At 41.9% G+C, this 17,797-nt stretch overlaps 2 protein-coding genes across 4 annotated transcripts in view; both read right to left on the reverse strand.

Moving 5' to 3' along the window:
- On the reverse strand, positions 1-9,711 carry LOC110981886 (aquaporin-10-like). Of its 2 annotated transcripts, none has more exons than XM_022239935.2 (7): positions 9,574-9,711; positions 9,152-9,278; positions 8,085-8,222; positions 5,116-5,234; positions 2,701-2,918; positions 1,426-1,604; positions 1-740 (listed from the first exon to the last, which is right to left on the reverse strand). In XM_022239935.2, the coding sequence occupies exons 1-7, from the start codon at positions 9,676-9,678 to the stop codon at positions 706-708; spliced, it is 921 nt and encodes a 306-aa protein (XP_022095627.2). In that variant the 5' UTR covers positions 9,679-9,711; the 3' UTR covers positions 1-705. The 2 variants fall into 2 exon arrangements, with proteins under 2 accessions (XP_022095627.2, XP_086992869.1); XM_087136743.1 differs by having other exon boundaries at positions 1,414-1,604.
- The window catches only part of LOC147799075 (aquaporin-9-like), a 27,399-nt gene continuing 19,194 nt past the window's right edge, over positions 9,593-17,797 (reverse strand). Inside the window, exons 8-9 of one of the 2 annotated variants that reach the window (XR_015425212.1) lie at positions 10,303-10,421; positions 9,711-9,731 (exon numbers count right to left, since the gene is read on the reverse strand). Coding sequence is in view for 1 of the 2 variants with exons in the window: in XM_087136748.1 (XP_086992874.1) it covers positions 9,727-9,731 (5 nt within the window). In the remaining variant the exon portion in view is untranslated. Of the gene's footprint in view, positions 9,732-10,302; positions 10,422-17,797 lie in introns of both variants that reach the window. The other variant, XM_087136748.1, reaches the window with a different exon arrangement.

The raw sequence follows: 17,797 nt of genomic DNA on the forward strand, positions 1-17,797 counted from the left end.
TTCACTCTGCTTATTGAGTTATTTACATTAATGTATAAAACGAAAGTCAATCAAAATATACCATCATAATGATCCATGATTTGTCAACTTACACATACGGTCACTGCAATTCTTGAATGTTTATTGTATTTCAAAAACGACCGAAGTATATTTTGATCAAGTTACAGCCATGATGCAATCCAACAGTATCTTGATCTTCTGTAAAAATGATCATTATTGTCTAAATGGCATTTTTATGACTGGTTTGTAAGCATTCCGAACATCTGCAAATTGCTTGACTGATATTCAGCTGCAAAACATACAACATACACAAAGAACAGATAGCTGCAAAACTGCTAAAACTAGCCTATAAGATAAGGCATAACACAGTTAAACAAATACTGGGAATATATATAGATCTATATAAATATATATGCAATAGAGCCATTACAATAGGATAGGTTGAGCGACTCCAAAGCATTGTAACTAAAACGATTAGAAATGATTTTAAACTTACGTAAACAAATACATGTAGATATGAATTAAAGATACCATTCCAACAAACTTCTATGTGACTCTTATCAATACACGTACAATTAAACCTCAGGTGAGGGGCTACATGTTTTTTTCAAATGGTTGTTCTGTACGGATGCCAAGAACTTAAGTGACACCAACAGTGTTATCATCAAGTTTGCTCACCAGCTTTCACCATTCTGTCATAAAGTGTCACTCAGAAATGGGTTCAGCCGCAACTTTGATATCTGAAAAAAAGAAACGGAAAAAAAACTATTAATACCTCTATCTATAGTGTGTAAAACCTAACTTGCATGGTATTCACCCTGTAGTCTATTACATGGAAGAGACGCTGTTGATAAACAACTACAATTTTGGAAGTGTGAATAATCCCCTACGTGACTGTAACAGCCCCACAGTTCGTCAAAACTATTTGTCTCTTTTTGATAAATTTATGAAAGTATATGTCAAATTGACCAAGCTGTACAGTAATAGGGTTTCAATTAAGACAGAGGTTGTCCAATAGAGCGCGCACTTTCGGAGACACAGATGAACAGCGAGATGGATCTCCATTTCCAAATAGAAGATTAGCAGCCCGTCAAAACGTCTGCTGAACGAGACTTGTCACTTATAGAACCATATTTGTGACTTGAACCCCAGACATTTGTTACATTTCCTCACCAGCATTTTTCCCGTTGATCCTTTCCTTTGGTTATTTACTATTAATCCAAAGATGTCCAAAGCTGTCTCTCACGAGACCAGCCCGTTAGGTCATCAGTCACTATGGTTTCGAACGCAGACGTACAGGTTTTCATGCGAAGAAATGTCTTAACTGGGTATGTCTGACAATTTGATCTGATGCGAGTGGTGACTGAGAGCATCATATCCCTGTACACGTGACGTTAACTTTACACGACTTACATGATGACTTACCGACCAGCTTCACGTCCTCATTCTGGATCTGTCTGAGCTCCGAGTTCCCGTGATCAGCTACCACCTCGCTATCGCTCGGGTGGTGCAGCTCGACGAACAGGTAGTAGAAATTGGCCCCGACGATTCCCCCAAGGGGCGGGACGAACGTGGGAATCCACCACCAGTGGACTCCCCGAGGTCTGTTCAAGAATTATGGAGTGTGGCGGTCAGGCGTGTTCATACCGAAGGTACCCTCCGCGAGCTAGAAGCTACTTTGATACTGGGTAGGCCTAGGTGTTTCAATCAAGCAGGCGAGCCGCGAACAAAATTTGCCAAACACGGCCGAGAATAGCCCCACACGTAGGGCTGTGGTGGCGACTGATAAGAGACAGATTGTAAAAGAGAGCCACCACAGCCCTACTTCAAGGCATGTCTTTAATGCCTGAAATCCAAACTGCAGGATTGTCACAAACTTTGAATCCTAATAATTCTCTTCCGAAATGAGAATGACTCGACAATTTACTTGCACCGATGTATTTCTCAGAGTTTGGACTTTTATATTAGCACCCTAAAGCTTTCCAAAACCGTATATTTTCCGATGTGTGGCTCCTTGAAAAACCCGGCCTGACATATTTATATTCCGACCATGGGCGGTGCCATTTTGAAAAAGGAAGGCAGTGCTTCGTGCGTCGGGCTGTGTGGCGACTGATTAGCCACACAGACTGTAAAGGAGAGCCACTACGGACCTACGTGTGGGGCCGGCTAGGCCGAGAATAAAAGGTACGTGGACCTACGGAGGCAAGTGGTTGGGGCCATACCCATATTCGATATATGCTACTCAGGCTGGCTGCGGTTTGATCCTCGAGCTGGACCGAGAGAGGGCACGATTTTCATAGCAGCAGAAGTTTCTTTGGTCGGAACAGAACTTTGCTGGTTCACAAACGACTACAAAAATGCACACATTACGGCCGTTGCTACCAACAAAATGAATATTCCCGATCAAAATGACTCTTTTCAACTGATGAGGGGGTGCTTTTGCTGGGTCTTGGACACAAGACGTTATTTTGTTGCTGTGCGTAGGCCTATACATAAACACTTATAGCACAAAATACTTGATCATCATCAGGGAAAATTTACAGTACGATGAACGTGTTCGGTAGTACGAAAACAAACGATATTTTTTTCCACGAGGGAGGGAAATTCAACAAAAGAGATCTTAATGGAACCAAGACTACCTGTTTGAGCATTCCAAATGCCAGAACTACACAGGCTAAAAAGACTGGATTGTTTGCTTACACCCAGACTTCAGATCCGTAGCCAGCTATCCATGTAAGAAACCTGCCAGCGAAGTCCCTGGCTGGGTTCATGGGTGAGCCTGCGTTGTGGCCCCACGCTAGGATAATCATAGCCACTGACAGACCCACGAAGAACGGCTCCATCCCTTTGGTCGGTTTGCCGTTCTTCTCGTCGAAAAACATTAAGGTGCAGTGCAGGAGGAGGCCCGTGTTAATGATCTGTAGAAGGCGAGAATCGGATCACGTTTCTCTCACTAGTGATGAGACAAAGCCCACCGACAGACAAGCTCAGCTTGCGTGTGGCTACTTCTTTGACGATTAAGCATGGAGGAAGTCTTTCCTCCATGGTTAAATAAGCAACGTCTTGCACCAATACACTGTTTTAACGGATAAGGGCACAAAGGAACCGGCCCACTTTAGAGATGGTGGTCGCTAAGCCAAACCTTGCACTTTTCTGTTCGTGCAACTCAAAAAAGGATGTCAAACAGTCCTTATACATTGAAGAAGAGTACAGAGATATGCAAAAAGTGCTTAAAAAATCATTTCATGGATCCTTTAAAATTGTTCTTTGTGCAAAGTTTTTCGCGCGCCTCCCCCCTTCATGGTAATAATGCCATGCATGTGGATCCCACACCTTCTACTAAGTCTTCCCAACCATCATTTCGATGCTGACCCTCATATCTCAAGGCAGCTTGCATCTTTGCTGCTTTCTGTTCTACCTTGCAAGCTGTCATATTCCTCATCCATTATGAGCAATCAAGAAGCAACCGCTATACGTCAATTCAGTCATTTAATTGCTTACTCTTCACGTAATGAAGAGCGTTTTTATGTTTGAAGGATTCCGGGAGGGGCTGTGTTAATAAAGTACCTGCGTTTTATTTATTTTGTTCACGAAGGTAGGATTCCGGAGAGACACTTGTTAAGAATGTACCCAAGTTTTGTTTTTGCTTCATTTCATAGTAAAGGATTCCGGGAAGAAATGCACCTGAGTTTCTTTCCTTTATGATGACTAATGCATTCTGCAGGAACTGTGCTGATAATGCACCTGAGTTTAGTATGTTTGTCATGAATATAGGATTTTGGGATGACGCTTGTTTGTCCTAACCTGATTTTTGTTCTTTTGTGACGAATGAAGGGTTCCAGGAAAGCTCTTGGTGCCTCTGCGCCTGAGTTTTGTTCCTTTTTTCATGAATGAAAGATTCCTTAAAGAGATACCCCAAAGGGCCAGAATGGCCATGATGGAAGAGATTTTTGTTTCGCTTGCTTTGACAATGCACCGCACTTTTCATTTTATTTGTCTTGAATGAAGGCTTCCGGGAAGACGCCCCAATGGGCCAGATGGGCCCTGACGGTGAATATTTTTTGTTTCGCTTGCTTTAGCAATGCACCAGGGTTTTGCTTTTATTTGTCAGGATTTAAGTATCCCAGGAAGACACCCCGAAGGGCTATAATGGAAGAAAAGCTTTTGTTTCGCCTGCTCAAACTATGCACCAGAGTTTCGTTTCATTTGTCATGAAAGAAGGATTCCAGGAAGACACCCTGAAGAACCATAATGGAAGACTATGAGTTTTGCATTAATACTGCATATATACACAGTCTCTACTTCTTAGAGCATCCTTATTTCTCACAAAAAAAATTCGTCAAAATGCGGCCCTTGCTACCGCTAGCCTGAAAGCGTTGACTTGCATAGTTATACTATGTATAACTATACATAGGTATACTGTTTCCACTTTTCCATTGAGTGTTTTTTTGTGGTTTTCGTATCTGGCAGTTCACACAGCAGTGGTTTTGATTAATTTACGAAACAAGCAAAATATAGCTAGTAAGACAAATTTTGAAATTGTATTAATGAAGTTTTGTAATGTTTTGTCGACTTAAAGTTAGTGGCATTAGAATTAATCGTGAGCGTAGTAATTATTAAAAGAACAGTGCTCTGTTGTGTTCTATACAGAAATATCAAGTCACTCATACTGCATACGCATTGTTTCCTACCCGTATAGTTCAATCTTAGCTGATACAAAATTGCTGGAATTTTATATTGGTTATAATTATTTGACCTTACCTGCTCGAAAGATCACTTTGTACATAAATATTTTTACATGAAATTTGTATAATTTACTCATTGGTAATGCATTCAACGTTGCTAATTTGTCAAGCTATTTGTAAGCAGAAGGTTGAAGCACTCAGCCACATTGTGAAACCCCCTATCCCATGCTGTGTAATAAAACCCAAAATCAATTCCTTGTTTTCTGTGTTGTCAAATTCAGTTTTCATTCAATAGACTCAAACTTTTTCACAGGCAAAGCGAAGGAGCATGGAAGGTCGCTTAACCCGTTAGAGCAAGGGGTATGGATGTCTGTGTCTTGGTGCCGCTCCCTTGACACTCATTGATCTTTCATGCAGACCCAAGACTCACCTGCTCCACAAAGCCAGGACCCATCCCAAAGTACTCCTGCGGGTAAGTACAGAAGATTCCACCGGTGCCCGTGTCACCGAAGACAGTCCTGTTACCCCCATCCAGCGCATTGATGCCCTCTGCGAACACAGGGAGGCAAAGCGTGTTTGTTTTCCGAGAGAGACAACACACGTACCCAAAGTGCTTTAATGAAGACTATTTTATAATTTAGTATTAAGACTAGGCCTATTTAATTTCATTAAAATTTGTCATCAATGTACATGGACTCACCTCAACCAAAATAATTATGCCTGTTTAAGAACAAAATACTGATTACAACACACACAAACAATACCAGTATTATCCACTAAAGTTGCATGAATTTCCCTTTTCAATTTTACTTATTTTCCCGAAAAAGCTGCAATGAGCATTTCCCCAAATTTTAAAAACAACACGTGCATGACACGTGTCGGGAATGAAGCAGTTAATTTAATACGTGGCCTAAATGCAAACGTCAGAAATGTTCTTGTAATTATTGCTTTATTTGACGAAGAGTTCTTTGGCAAAAGTTAAGGTTTTGGAAATAAAACTTATACAGACTTGGTCACCCGTCTTGTGACAACTCGGATTTACCAAAAGTATACTTGATATATTGCTTGCTTAACGGCTCTAATCTGTCAACAACTGCTGCTGAGTTCAATGACAAACGAACTATTTGTCACTTTTGACACTTTAAGCCGAATTGAAGAGGCTGTGCGAATATTTCAAAAATTGGTGAATAGGCTCCATTCGAATCTGGAAGAGGTATTCAGTGGACACTGTGGTCGAGTTCGGGCGGCCTGTTCTTGACACAGGGTTCTTGTTCTCGCGCTCGAACGGCGGGAACACGACTCAAGAACACTGTTTTCGGAACAGGATCACACACCAAATATCGTCAGGGTTTTACAGGAACACACGGAAAAACTCGTGAGATTTTGATTTTTGAACAGCTGCAAAAAGTAGAGAGATGGCTTCCAAAGCCAAAGACCATGTAGACAATGGGAAGTTTTGCAAAATTAACATTAATTATTTTCAGAATTCAGCCCATCCAAACCTTAACTCTCGAATAACGTCCATGGACGCCGCCATGTTGTATGTTGCTTGTGATAACCGGTTGTTTGTTCCCGGCGTTCGACTGGCCGACCCACGAACAACAAATCAAGCTGTTCGTGAACATACGGGAACAAGCCACCCGAACTCGGCCTGTGTGAATGTAGGGCACTCGAAGGTAATGGGAGAGCTCGTGAATTGCGCGCCCGTATACCGCACTGCCAGCGTAATAGGCCTATCTTGAAAATAGCAGATTTCATACGATTTGAGAAAGAGAAAGAACAAATTTAAGATCCCAAACAGTAACAACTGGTCATAGGGTTCAGCTCAAAGGAAGCTTCGTGAAAAGAACGTGCTATCACTTAGTTACTTGCTTTATTCATAATTAGAACATTCTCTTTCTGTGAAAGACCTCAACAGTGGTAAAACCCCCACGAGACAGAAATATGACATAAAGAGTGACGATGCAACAGTGAGGGTCTTTGGAAATGAAAATAATGCAACAACACTTTTCGTTGGTTTCTCTTGGCAGCTCACTTGTGACGAATACGCTTTGCCAAAAGCATTTCATGGCTTGCCCAGTGGTGCTGCTGACAACAGCTTCTGAGTTTAACAATATATCAACCACTTGCTACTGCCTAGATAAAGTTGACAGTTTTAAGCCGAATTGAATACACTGCACATATTTCAAGAATGGGTGAAAAGGCTCCTTTCAGGTACCGAATCGTTTAACTACAATTCACACAACTGTGGGTCAGTCGCAGCTACTGGGAACGGTAAGTTGCGAGACTATGATAGTGCACTGCCAGCACTTCGCCTTGAAGAAAAATGGTGGTAAATATTATTAGGAGAGGATGGAACAAAGCAGTACGAGGAATCCGTACAGTGACAACAGATGATAAGGTTGAGATCAAAGAAAGCTTTGTGGATTGTGACATTTTATCCAATTATTTGGATACTATAGAAGATACTCCTCCTGTGGATAACGTCAAGGGCATCCATTTACCTCGTCAAAAGCCGTACGCTGGTGACCCTTACTGATACCGGTACCAACTGGTTCCGGTTTGTCTGTGTGACTGTTAACATCTAACTGATCCAGGCAAAAACTGGCTATGTAAACAAGAAATGGTTGAGGTATACACGCATGAGAAATCGTTTTGTCGTTCAGTAAACCTAGCTCTTCGAAGGGATTTAAAATAAAGCACAAAGCTTCGGGCAAAACGATGAATCGTCGATAATGGAATACGTTTTGCTGTCGAGAGGGTTACGAGCCGCAAAATTTTCCAAAACTACGCAAACAATAGGAATCATAAATCATACGACTTCCCAAAATGAATACATTTGTATCTTTAAGTCACTAACGCACAAAAAGATCAGGCGCTCCATAAATACCCAGAAACCATTGGACAATAGAACTCGCATGAGATGGTGAAAACACTTAAAACTGGGCGGTTGACACTTGCTTGGATACCGTGCACGACATGAGGGCCGATGGGTACCCCCCCCACATATCCAATCCCTATACACACTCTAGACTATTGTTCACATCTCCCTAGAAGTCTGTAAAGAATTCCTGAGATTCCGATCAAACAATAACCAACACAAAGGCGGTGGGGGGGGGTTCTCTCCGCCCCATATCTTGCATCATATGCTTGCTTGATTTACCGGTATCACGATTCGGATCACTGTTTTTTTGTACGTGAAGGACGCAGATTTAAAAATAGAAAAAGGCGAGTGCCAGTGTTACTGAACATTTTCCACTACCACCTACGTTCTATCTATCGCAGCTTCAGTTTCAGAACAAAAAGAGAGTTTCCGTCTTACAATGCTTCCCCTTACTTTTTAAATTTGATACATGGAATTCCAGTTTCGTGCCTTTATAAAAAGAAGTTCATACTCACGATAGTATATTGCAAAGACAACCGAAGCACCGCACAAGGCGCCAACGAGTTGAGCAAGGATCCAGAGTGGTACCCGTCGCCATGGAAACTTGCCGACGGACGCTAAGCCGACTGTAATCGAGGGATTCACGTGACCACCTGCACGCCAAGGGGATTAAGACACATTCTTTCACTGGGACTCGATTTTGAAGTAAACAAAAATGAGTGAAAAATTCACCACAACGTGAACGTGATGTACGCATGCCCGTGCCCCTGCGGTTACAAAGGCGGCAAAAGCACACTGTACAAACTAACCCAAATCATAAACGCGTCTTTGCTAAAATTGCAAAATGTAATCGTTTGAAATTGAACATTTTTGGAAATAAACGTGTTTCGGTGTGCGTGTGTGGCTTACATAGTGTGGACCTCTGCACAAAGGAAGTCCCATAATGTAAGGTGTGATGGCGTTGTGTGGAATCGCACACGTCCACACAATGTTTTCGCCTCTCCGAAAAAAGACTTCAGAGGCATTTTGGGGTCAGGGTTGTTTGTGCCAAAATGAAGAGAAACAATACAGGCAATCATCATCAAAAATCCAGCTCGAAGGAGCTCCCCTAGTGGGAGAAAAAGGAACATTTTCCCAAGTTACCTTAACCGCCGGAGAAGATAGGAATGAGCACACTTTGTATGTGAAACAAGTGTGTGTTCAGAAAGGGTTACCAATATCATCCTACAAAAGTATTTTTGTATCTTGTTATTAACACCCAAACACATAAAAAATGAACACCACAACGTGATTAGCTTTAGATTATTACGGTAACACAACAACACATCCATGAAGTGTTACCGGGAAGGCGTTCAAAAGGCGTTAAACATTAACACTTGTTGTTACGGTAAAGTACACTAGTTGTTGGTACCGAAAGCCTTTAAGGTGTTTTGTGAGAAGATTATCAACAATGTAAAAAATACCAACATTTAATTCAGAATACAACTGACAAGTACATCCTTCGTATTTATAAATCCATTACTTAAAGCCTGCGTAGTGATTTTCTCTGTTTAACCTTACATTTTCTTCTTTGAGCACATACCTGATACAGCCACGCCGGTGTATATCCCGAATGCAACGCCCATTCCGGACGTGACGGCAGTAGACACCGGTGTCCCTGAAATCCATCCACTAACGATACCCGCGGCGAGACCCCCGTCAACAAAGAGCTGCGGAACCAATCAAGTTGATTTCTGAATTAGAATAGGGCCTCTTCACTATTACATGTATGTCCATGGGCATTGTGGGGGGAGGGGTCGCTGCCCCCTAGAAAACATTGAAAGAAAAAACCGCATGTGTGTGCGCATGTGTTTTTGCGACTACAGTGTAGGAATAACAATCTCAACACAGCGCATCGCAAATATCTGTATACAGCATAGATATCTGAAGAATAACTTATACATGTAATCTTATGATATTTATGGTGTAGAGAGTCGAAAGATTTACTTCAATAACCGTACTTACTACGAGTACGAATATCCCAGCCATTTCTGCAAGCATTCCCCGTACGATCTCATTCTTAACCGCGATGCAGTTCCGCGCCCTCTTCGGAACCAGAGGCAAACCCATCGTCAACAGAGCCTACAGTTTCTGCCTGCGACAATCGTCACGTCTTCATCAGTCTATAAAAAGGGTAGAACTCTTATTATCAGGCCTGTACTGAAATTTACAAAGAAAGGGTTTCTATTTTTCAAATTTGTTTACTCCAACATCTGTCGCAAGTTGTAGGAAAAGGTTTCATGATGTAGCGGGACCAGCTCCACGTCAGTTGGACGTGGGAGGACAGAGATTCCGTCCCCAAATTAAACAGGAAGAGCACTTAGGGAACACACTCAACATAAATGATGTCCAACTCCAGAAACCACTGTTTATTCTTTATGACAAACATAGGTGTAATACCATGGCAAGAGATCACCGTAAATAATGGTACAATAGCTGTGACGATCAAAGACAACCACATAACTAACACAGCTGTACACTACAGTACGACACATAATATTATACCAACTATAAGGGATGAAATCTCGCGAATCTGGCAGTCTTTCAAAAGCACGATTTTCATTTGACGCGAAGTGGTATTCGAGGTATACCTGGTCAAGAATTGAAATTGTTTGTGTACTAACTGTGTACTGGTTAAATGTTTGAATATTCATGACTGATGCACAACCATTCACGTTGTCTTTGGAAACATACCGACTTTTGTACGAATCCTACACATACACCGACGCTGACTCGAGGTAACCTTTCCTTCTCGTGCCACGTTTCTGCCACAATCACATAAAAGCTCACATATCATGGCCTTCTTGCAATGGCTGAACCGGAAGATGCAGAAAAATTATAGACTTTATTTGGTGTACAGTTTGATAAAAAAACACACTATAATCCTTCACGAGTAACATAACATTCATTATGGTGTCATGATTACTGTAACCCTGTATATTTCTAATCAAAGTGAACTTGTGAATTTGAATTACAGCAAATGAAAATGAATACTCAATACCGAAGGTTTACGGTAAAAGACAGATTTTCGGTGAATATAATTGCACATTGGTTACTATTGGCAACGAATAGGTCAAATCGAAATCCCAATCACTTATTTATAACCTCTTTAATGAAACGTAATTCACATTTATTTGAAGGATGCAAAACGAAGTCGAATGCTCGTATTGCAAAAAAGGAAACAAGGTTTTAAGGCATTTTCAAAATCCACGCGAAAGTGAATTTCTATTTTACAAATTAAACAGCGCATTTTCCGAAATTGGCCGGGAAAACCTATACATGTATTAACACAGCTAGGTTCGCGTGCAAAACTGAAAAAAAAAACAGTCTCCGTGTGGCGGAATCATTTCCAATTACAACTCACCACCTTTCAATCAGGAACACTGTTCTCTACCCATGGACAGTCAAACGACCTCACACATAAGTGTTGTTGTTAGTACTGTTCACAGATCCTGCAGAGCACACTTGACTTACAAGCTCGACAGGCCAAGCACAAAACTGTGCTTTAGTGCGGCTGTGAATTATCGCAGCTTCTAGTTGAATGGTCTTTTAATATGATCGTTGCTTTGATTCGCGGAGGAACATGAAAACCACGCATGCGCTGTGCACCTAACACACAGACATCACTATCGACTACCGAGCACGTTTTGTTCCAAGCAAGACTGGGAACATATAATACAGATTACAATAACAATTAGTACCTTACAGTCGAAAAGTAAAACCTTGCAAACATGCAGTTGAAATAATACCACTTAAGACTGTCATCCAATGTCAATGCTGAACCATACTGTAGGGCCTACGTAGTGTTTACATGCTGTGTTTTTGTCACCTAGACTGCATGGTTCCCCGAACAGTCGTTTTTCAAATTTGCCTTCTGATGGAAGCAAAATGGCTGGGATTTGGCTATACAGGCTTTTGGGGTGAAAATCGTGGCAATCAGTGCTTTAAAAACTTACGGTACATTCCCCTTTCAGCTGTATATGTATGAAGTTAAAAGGGAAATAACGTGGTTGTTTAAAAGCCCCGATTGTTGTTACTGTATGCATGAGATGAATTCAGCATTCAGCTTGTGAGAAGTATACAGCGCCGGTTAGGTTTTAACAGAATTCCGCGAATTACCGGAAATGTGAACCTTAGGCTTAAGGACCAACTAAGAGGGACTGGTGATTTGGCTTCATATTTGGGGGAAGACTGAACGAGTGTGATCACGTTGATAAGCCACTGCCTGAGGGGTGTCGCCAGGAGGGAGGGGCATATTGGCCGAGGGCGGGGGAGGCAATAGTAGCAGACTGAACTTACAAGTGAAAACATTCGACGGGGGGGGGGCTGATTCTGAGGTATTTTGTTGGGAAATTGACGATTTCCATTCCCTTTTCTCTTGCCCTTTTCTTTTCTTTCATTGTCTTGCCTCTTTTATCCTTTTCTTTATTTTCCCATGATTTTCCAGGGCAAGCACACCCCTTTCTCCTCATCAGCCGCGCATATACTCGGTTGTATTGACGTTCTCCTCGGTCCTGGTCCGTAGTTTTTTGTCACGCGGCCAAAGTTATCTTTGAGGTTTAAAACACAGATGCTGCGTACGTATTTATATCCTGATGGGTTAGTCTTCATCGCACAAACTCGCTCCTCCCACAACGAGCAGATGAATCCACTGTGAAAACTTCTGTCATATGAAATGTTCTTCCATTGTGTATTTTGCATGGCTAGAGATTAAGAGTTTAGATGACCACAGAAGACCTTGACAGTTTGACACATTTCGCTTTTCAAGGGGGAAGCATTTACTCTATAAAAACAACTATTTTTAGAGTTGACGGCTTACAAACTTTGAGTTCACACTCAACAGTTTTTCTCACAACTGGCACTATTTGTACAAAAGAGGTTGATTTAACATGGTAAACGCGCAAACCTTCTCTCCTTGGTGGCACATGAAAAACTGAAACCTACGTGGCATTGTTCTGCAACTACGGGTATTAAGCAGTAACATAATAGTGCTGACACGTGGACTGAAGTCGGTACTGAATGTGTGTGCGAAAATTGCTCGTGAAGGGGTAGCCTGTGGTTCACAACAATGGATTCGAAATTGCAGGGAAAAAAACTTGTGGCGTGCAATGCCTCCCATGGGGGAAGGACACAGAAGGAGTTGAACTGCCCGGGCTATAACATGAAGCCAATCACCGCTTTCTGGCATGTCCAGCACGTCCATAGCCAGAGCGCAGTGAATGCTTGCTACGCATATACCACCTGTTTCACAACCGTAGGCCCCCTTTGTACTCCACGATCATCGCCGCAATTTTTCGCTGGTAGTCTGGATCCTTAAAACGTCGTGTACGTCGGTATAAGAAGTTGAATATTCATGCAATCGCTGGTGCTTGGTATGATCTGAGAACAACGTCAAATTTAATTCTTGCGCAGTGTTCATGTGCAGCTATTGCCCATCTAACGCTTTCTTCTGAACTTATTTTGGGGGAAAAAATTCCTAAGGTTTTTTTGTATTTTATTTGAATGATTTTTATTACACAATTTACACAAAAAGGTATTTTATGAGATCTCATGGTCACCCCTTGTGATGAAACAGCACATTTTATTTTTCGTGAACTGTCCTGTGGTGGTCAACATGTTGTTGGCCAGTCTTAGCCAAAGTTGTACAAAGACTTTGAAAACTGACGTTTTGGACTAACAAAATAAAATTACAAACATTGTATGGATAATGGAAAAGTACATCAAAATCTAATGTTACATATTTTCTTTCTATTTCCTGGTCACCGAAGTTGTGGTTGATGGCAAAGAAAACACCACAAACATTAATTGCTACAATTGCTTACTGGCCCCACTTGTCTGGCAAAGCTGCGGGCAATAATCAGGCATTTTTTGGAATGTTTACTATTGTTCGTCTGACCAAGCAGCGATGACATCGAGCACTTTGATGTGCCAGAGTTGTAACTCCTGTGTCCTTCCTCCATGTGCCTACGAAGAGAGGTTTTACAGTGTTGCAAACATCGTCTCTAGTGTTGCAGAGGACTTAACCGGCCTCAAGCCCACTTTTGGACGGAGTCGGGCTCGGATGTTTGGACGAGGCAAGAGACCGGCACAAGTCCACCCCAAAATGACTGTTCTGGTATTTTCATTATACTTTAATCGCATAATAAGCAAATAAAATAATGGATACGTGAAACGACATCTTTAAATTTATTTCAATCACGAATATACATTGTATATAGGTGTAATATGTGTGTGGGGTGACTGTTTGGCATACTTGTTCTTTTCCCCTGAAGGTTTTTACGAGTCGATGTGGTCATTCACGAATATTTTCAGGCAGTCTTTATAAATGCAGGTTTGGTCAAATTAACCAACACTTTGTTGGTTAATAATTTTCTCAGTCTTAATGTACGTGAAAATAAAATTCTACCGGCTTTCCTGCGGGACGCGTTTCTGGACACTTATTGCTATAATGGGCCCTACTTTTTAAGTGAAATCAGCACTCTTTCTCTTGCAACCGCAGCAAATACATGTACGGATAAAAAAGGACGTCGTTTCAAAGCAATGCACGTGACATCGGATCTCTAAATGAGTGACCGAGTACGATGAAACCGACGCCCTACTCATCTATTTCAGATCAGTTCATGATACAATACAAGGATCCAAGTTTTGTGTGCTTTAAGGAAAATTCCTTTAGTAGTGGCTTGAGAACTGAGAAAGCAAAATCTAATACTCATGTGCAAACAGAATCACCGATTTTACTGCTATGGTAGCACGCACACGCATCGTATGTCAATTTCAAATACCCTGTGAAGAGACTCATACTTTTTTACCCGATCCAGACTTTAGAACTTATGAATCAAATAACTGTCGAAGATGTGTTTTTTAAATATGAAGTTCACCTTAAACCAACCCCCAAAAAATCATTTCATCACACTGGTGACAATGGAGGGTTGAGGAATTATGCCTGATGTGAGAGCTCAGAGGTCAGGCCAAAGCTAAGTTGAATAAAATGAGGTCAACAGTTCGCCCAATAAGCCTGATTGATGCCATGCATTAATTTCTTGCGAGGCTGAGGAGTGACAGGAGCAATTTTAGGGGAGCCAAATTGTTCGGTGGGGATTAACAGTGATTTATAACAAAATCTGCGGAGCGTTGACGGGTGGAATGACATAATTATTAATTGTCCTCGTCTCTCTGCGGGGTGTAAGTGACGTTATCAGGCAGTGGAGGCAATGTGGCAGTATCCTATTAAGGGGCACTCTGACAGGTGGAATGAAAGCATTCCAGGGAGGGGTTTCACGGTAGCGCTGCCTGCGCATATCCGCATCGAAACCGAGGCTCTCTCTGCTGAACTTCGTCGCGCACACCCGCAGACTCGACACTGTACATGCATTATACAGACACCTATACAACCATCACATATACAGGTACGTTAGTTCGAGGTAAATTGCCGTTATTTTTTCTTTTGAAGTACGAATTTTATGTTCTGGCTGCATACACATAGCTCAGAATTAATGCAGCCAGAATCGGTTGTTTGTCGTTGAATTTATCAGGATACTACCGTGAATTTCGCTCATTTAGATCTTCCAATTTTTTTGTCGAACGGTGTACTGTGTGCAATGCGTGTGACTATCTGCGAGCCGCTTTCCAGTTTCGGAAGAAATTTCATGACGACGAAATTGTTCACAAAGGTTCAGTCGCATGTACCATGAATTCTAGGCTTTTCAACAAAAAGGGTTGGCAACTGGTATGATAAAAGTCAAAGTTGAGGTTTTCAACGTTTCCTCGGGCCGGGGACGTTATACACATGATATCGACAAGTTAATGGGCCAGGATCACATCAACTCTCAAGCCGCATATCGAGTCATCTTGACAAACTCTTCCACCAAAATGTGCAGCCTGAAAAGTCTGAATTTAACACATCTTTATGTATTGTGTCTTGACTCCTTCCTTTCAATCGTATGATCGTAATACGACTATCGTGAGCAGCAGGTACGGCGTCACTTTGTGGCTGAGACAGTGCATATGCAACGTGTATATCTCGCCGTGCCGCTGTCAATGTGTGTGTGTGTGAAGCTGACGCATACACCCTCGTTTTCAAACGCGGAAGTGCGCAGATCGATGCTAAACGCGTCGTATTGGGATCCCTCTATCCGGTTCGCAAGTGATTTCGTCAGAAAGTTGGATGCACCACGATTTGCAGGCTCCCATTGGACGATCGCTGGAGTTGCACGTTAACTTCCGGTTCCATGTAAACGGCGATCAATGCCTGTAACTCTATGTGCAGTGCATGTGCAGTGGGCGTGGTTTAAACTGAAGTAACGTCACACTTACGAACCGGACAGCCTGTGAGCGACATAACATGAAAGCTGAACATTTCCAAACGGGGACTGCACCAACCTTTACTACACAGTAGCGGGCTGCTATTGGTTATGCGTGCATATGTACATCCATGGCCACTCTTTGTCGACAGTTTTCTAGGAATTTGACGTGAAATTTGCAGGTAAATTTAGGCTCCTGCATTCTCTACTTTCACTTCTCCCATTTCGCTTTTCATTGCCTCATTTGTTCGATACGAAAAATGGACGGGATGTGATACTACAGCCCACGGACCCCCGCCCCCATCCCCTGGGATAACGCATTCTGTGATAAGATTCAAATTCTGACTTCATAATGTGCGTGTAATGCGATCAGTGGATGTGGCCGTTCGGATGCTTATGACACTGCTGTGAATCTGGGGTGGGGCGGGAACAAACGGACTTTAGTGCACCCCAAAATAGGGGTATTTAAAATTCTTTTCCGTCTTCCCTTTAGAAAGCACGTGAAAGGCCTAAAATTTTAGCCAAGTGCTTGAGTGGTCCCATAAAGAAGTCCTCAATATCTAATCGCTCCGCCCCCACCCAAAAAAATGACACTCCGACACTCCAAAATTGGTCCCGATGGATCCAATCTTGAAATGAATGATACGAAATCCCTTAAGCGATCGATGTCACTCAGTCATATAAAAAGTATACTTAGAAAATATAAAAACTGAACCGAAATACTGTATCTTGAGACGGGTATACAAAACTGCAGTGCTTTAAGTGAAGTTACTGTCAGCCAAGAGAACACACGGCTTTGCAGGGATAACTCATGCAAAAAGTTCCAACCTCAATTAGAATTCACCAGAATAGGCTTTGTAATTATTTTAGAGTATTGTTGTGCTTTTTTCTGTTGCAACGAAGGAGTGATATTGGTCTTTTCCTGCCAAGGGAAACTTTAGTCTGAATCTTCGTCTTGAACTGTAAACGCGAGGATAAAGTACAAGCAAAACACTAATTGTACATGCTATGGTCAACTGTACGCTTCACTTTCATACAAAAATAATAAGATATCTAATAATATTAATATATTAATAATATAATAAAAATTAACAAAACATTTACGTTAGTGGTTCGTTTCGATGCACTGAATTAAAATCTTAAAACTCGCTTTCTTAAAAATCGACTCGCCATTTTCACTAAATGTTAGATCACATTTTCATGAATTTGGGCCTCTGACTTGAGAGCAACAAGCTCAGTGCAAGTTTTTTTTCCTGGTACAAAAAGATTCATGTCTTTGCTGGGCAGTCAGAGTTGTCGGTGTTTTTTATTTGGTTCCAGTGTGTAACCATTTACGGAGCTCAAGCCGAAGCCGGAGTTCAAGACGAAGCCGAAGCGGCAAAGACGTCGAGATTTAGGTCGTGTCCAAATTAATTCACCGTAGCTTAAATTACACTAGGCTCTATGAGGAGTGGCTGCAGCCAAAACCATAAACTCGTGCGTAATTTCAAGCTTCAGCCAACTTGAGCCAAGTAATTCGGACTCGGCCGTACATAATTGCTCATGGTTGGCGAGGCGAGTGATGAACGACCCGGCATATCACGAGAGGGCGGCATACGCTTTTCCTCAAAGCATTTTTTCGTCACCCGCAGGATTTAGTTCACTGTAGTTTGTTCAAACACCGACACTTGAGGAATAGGAAGTTGAGGTTTAGGTTGAAGAAATATTTGAAATAAACTTGCCCGAGAGATATCTTCATTAAGAATGGAACCATGTACCATAGTACCATTGTGATTTCTTCAACAGTTGCTCGAGTGTTTTGTGAAGCAGTAAGCATGACGTACTCGAAGACAAAGTCTGGTCCAGAACGGACTTTATACTTTTGAATGGAGCGCCAATGCCGAGTTTCT

The sequence above is a fragment of the Acanthaster planci genome, linkage group LG05 (assembly GCF_054643075.1).
Source record: "Acanthaster planci isolate LZ-2023a linkage group LG05, COTS_SCS, whole genome shotgun sequence".
In the NCBI taxonomy this organism is placed as follows: domain Eukaryota; kingdom Metazoa; phylum Echinodermata; class Asteroidea; order Valvatida; family Acanthasteridae; genus Acanthaster; species Acanthaster planci.

Coding starts and splice junctions, on each gene's coding strand:
- LOC110981886 (XM_087136743.1), bottom strand. CDS start 9,678: ATGGGTTTGCCTCTGGTTCCGAAGAGGGCGCGGAACTGCATCGCGGTT. Junction 9,279..9,573: donor CTGGGATATTCGTACTCGTA/GTAAGTACGGTT, acceptor TTGGTTCCGCAG/CTCTTTGTTGACGGGGGTCT. Junction 1,605..2,700: donor TACGGATCTGAAGTCTGGGT/GTAAGCAAACAA, acceptor ATTCTTGAACAG/ACCTCGGGGAGTCCACTGGT.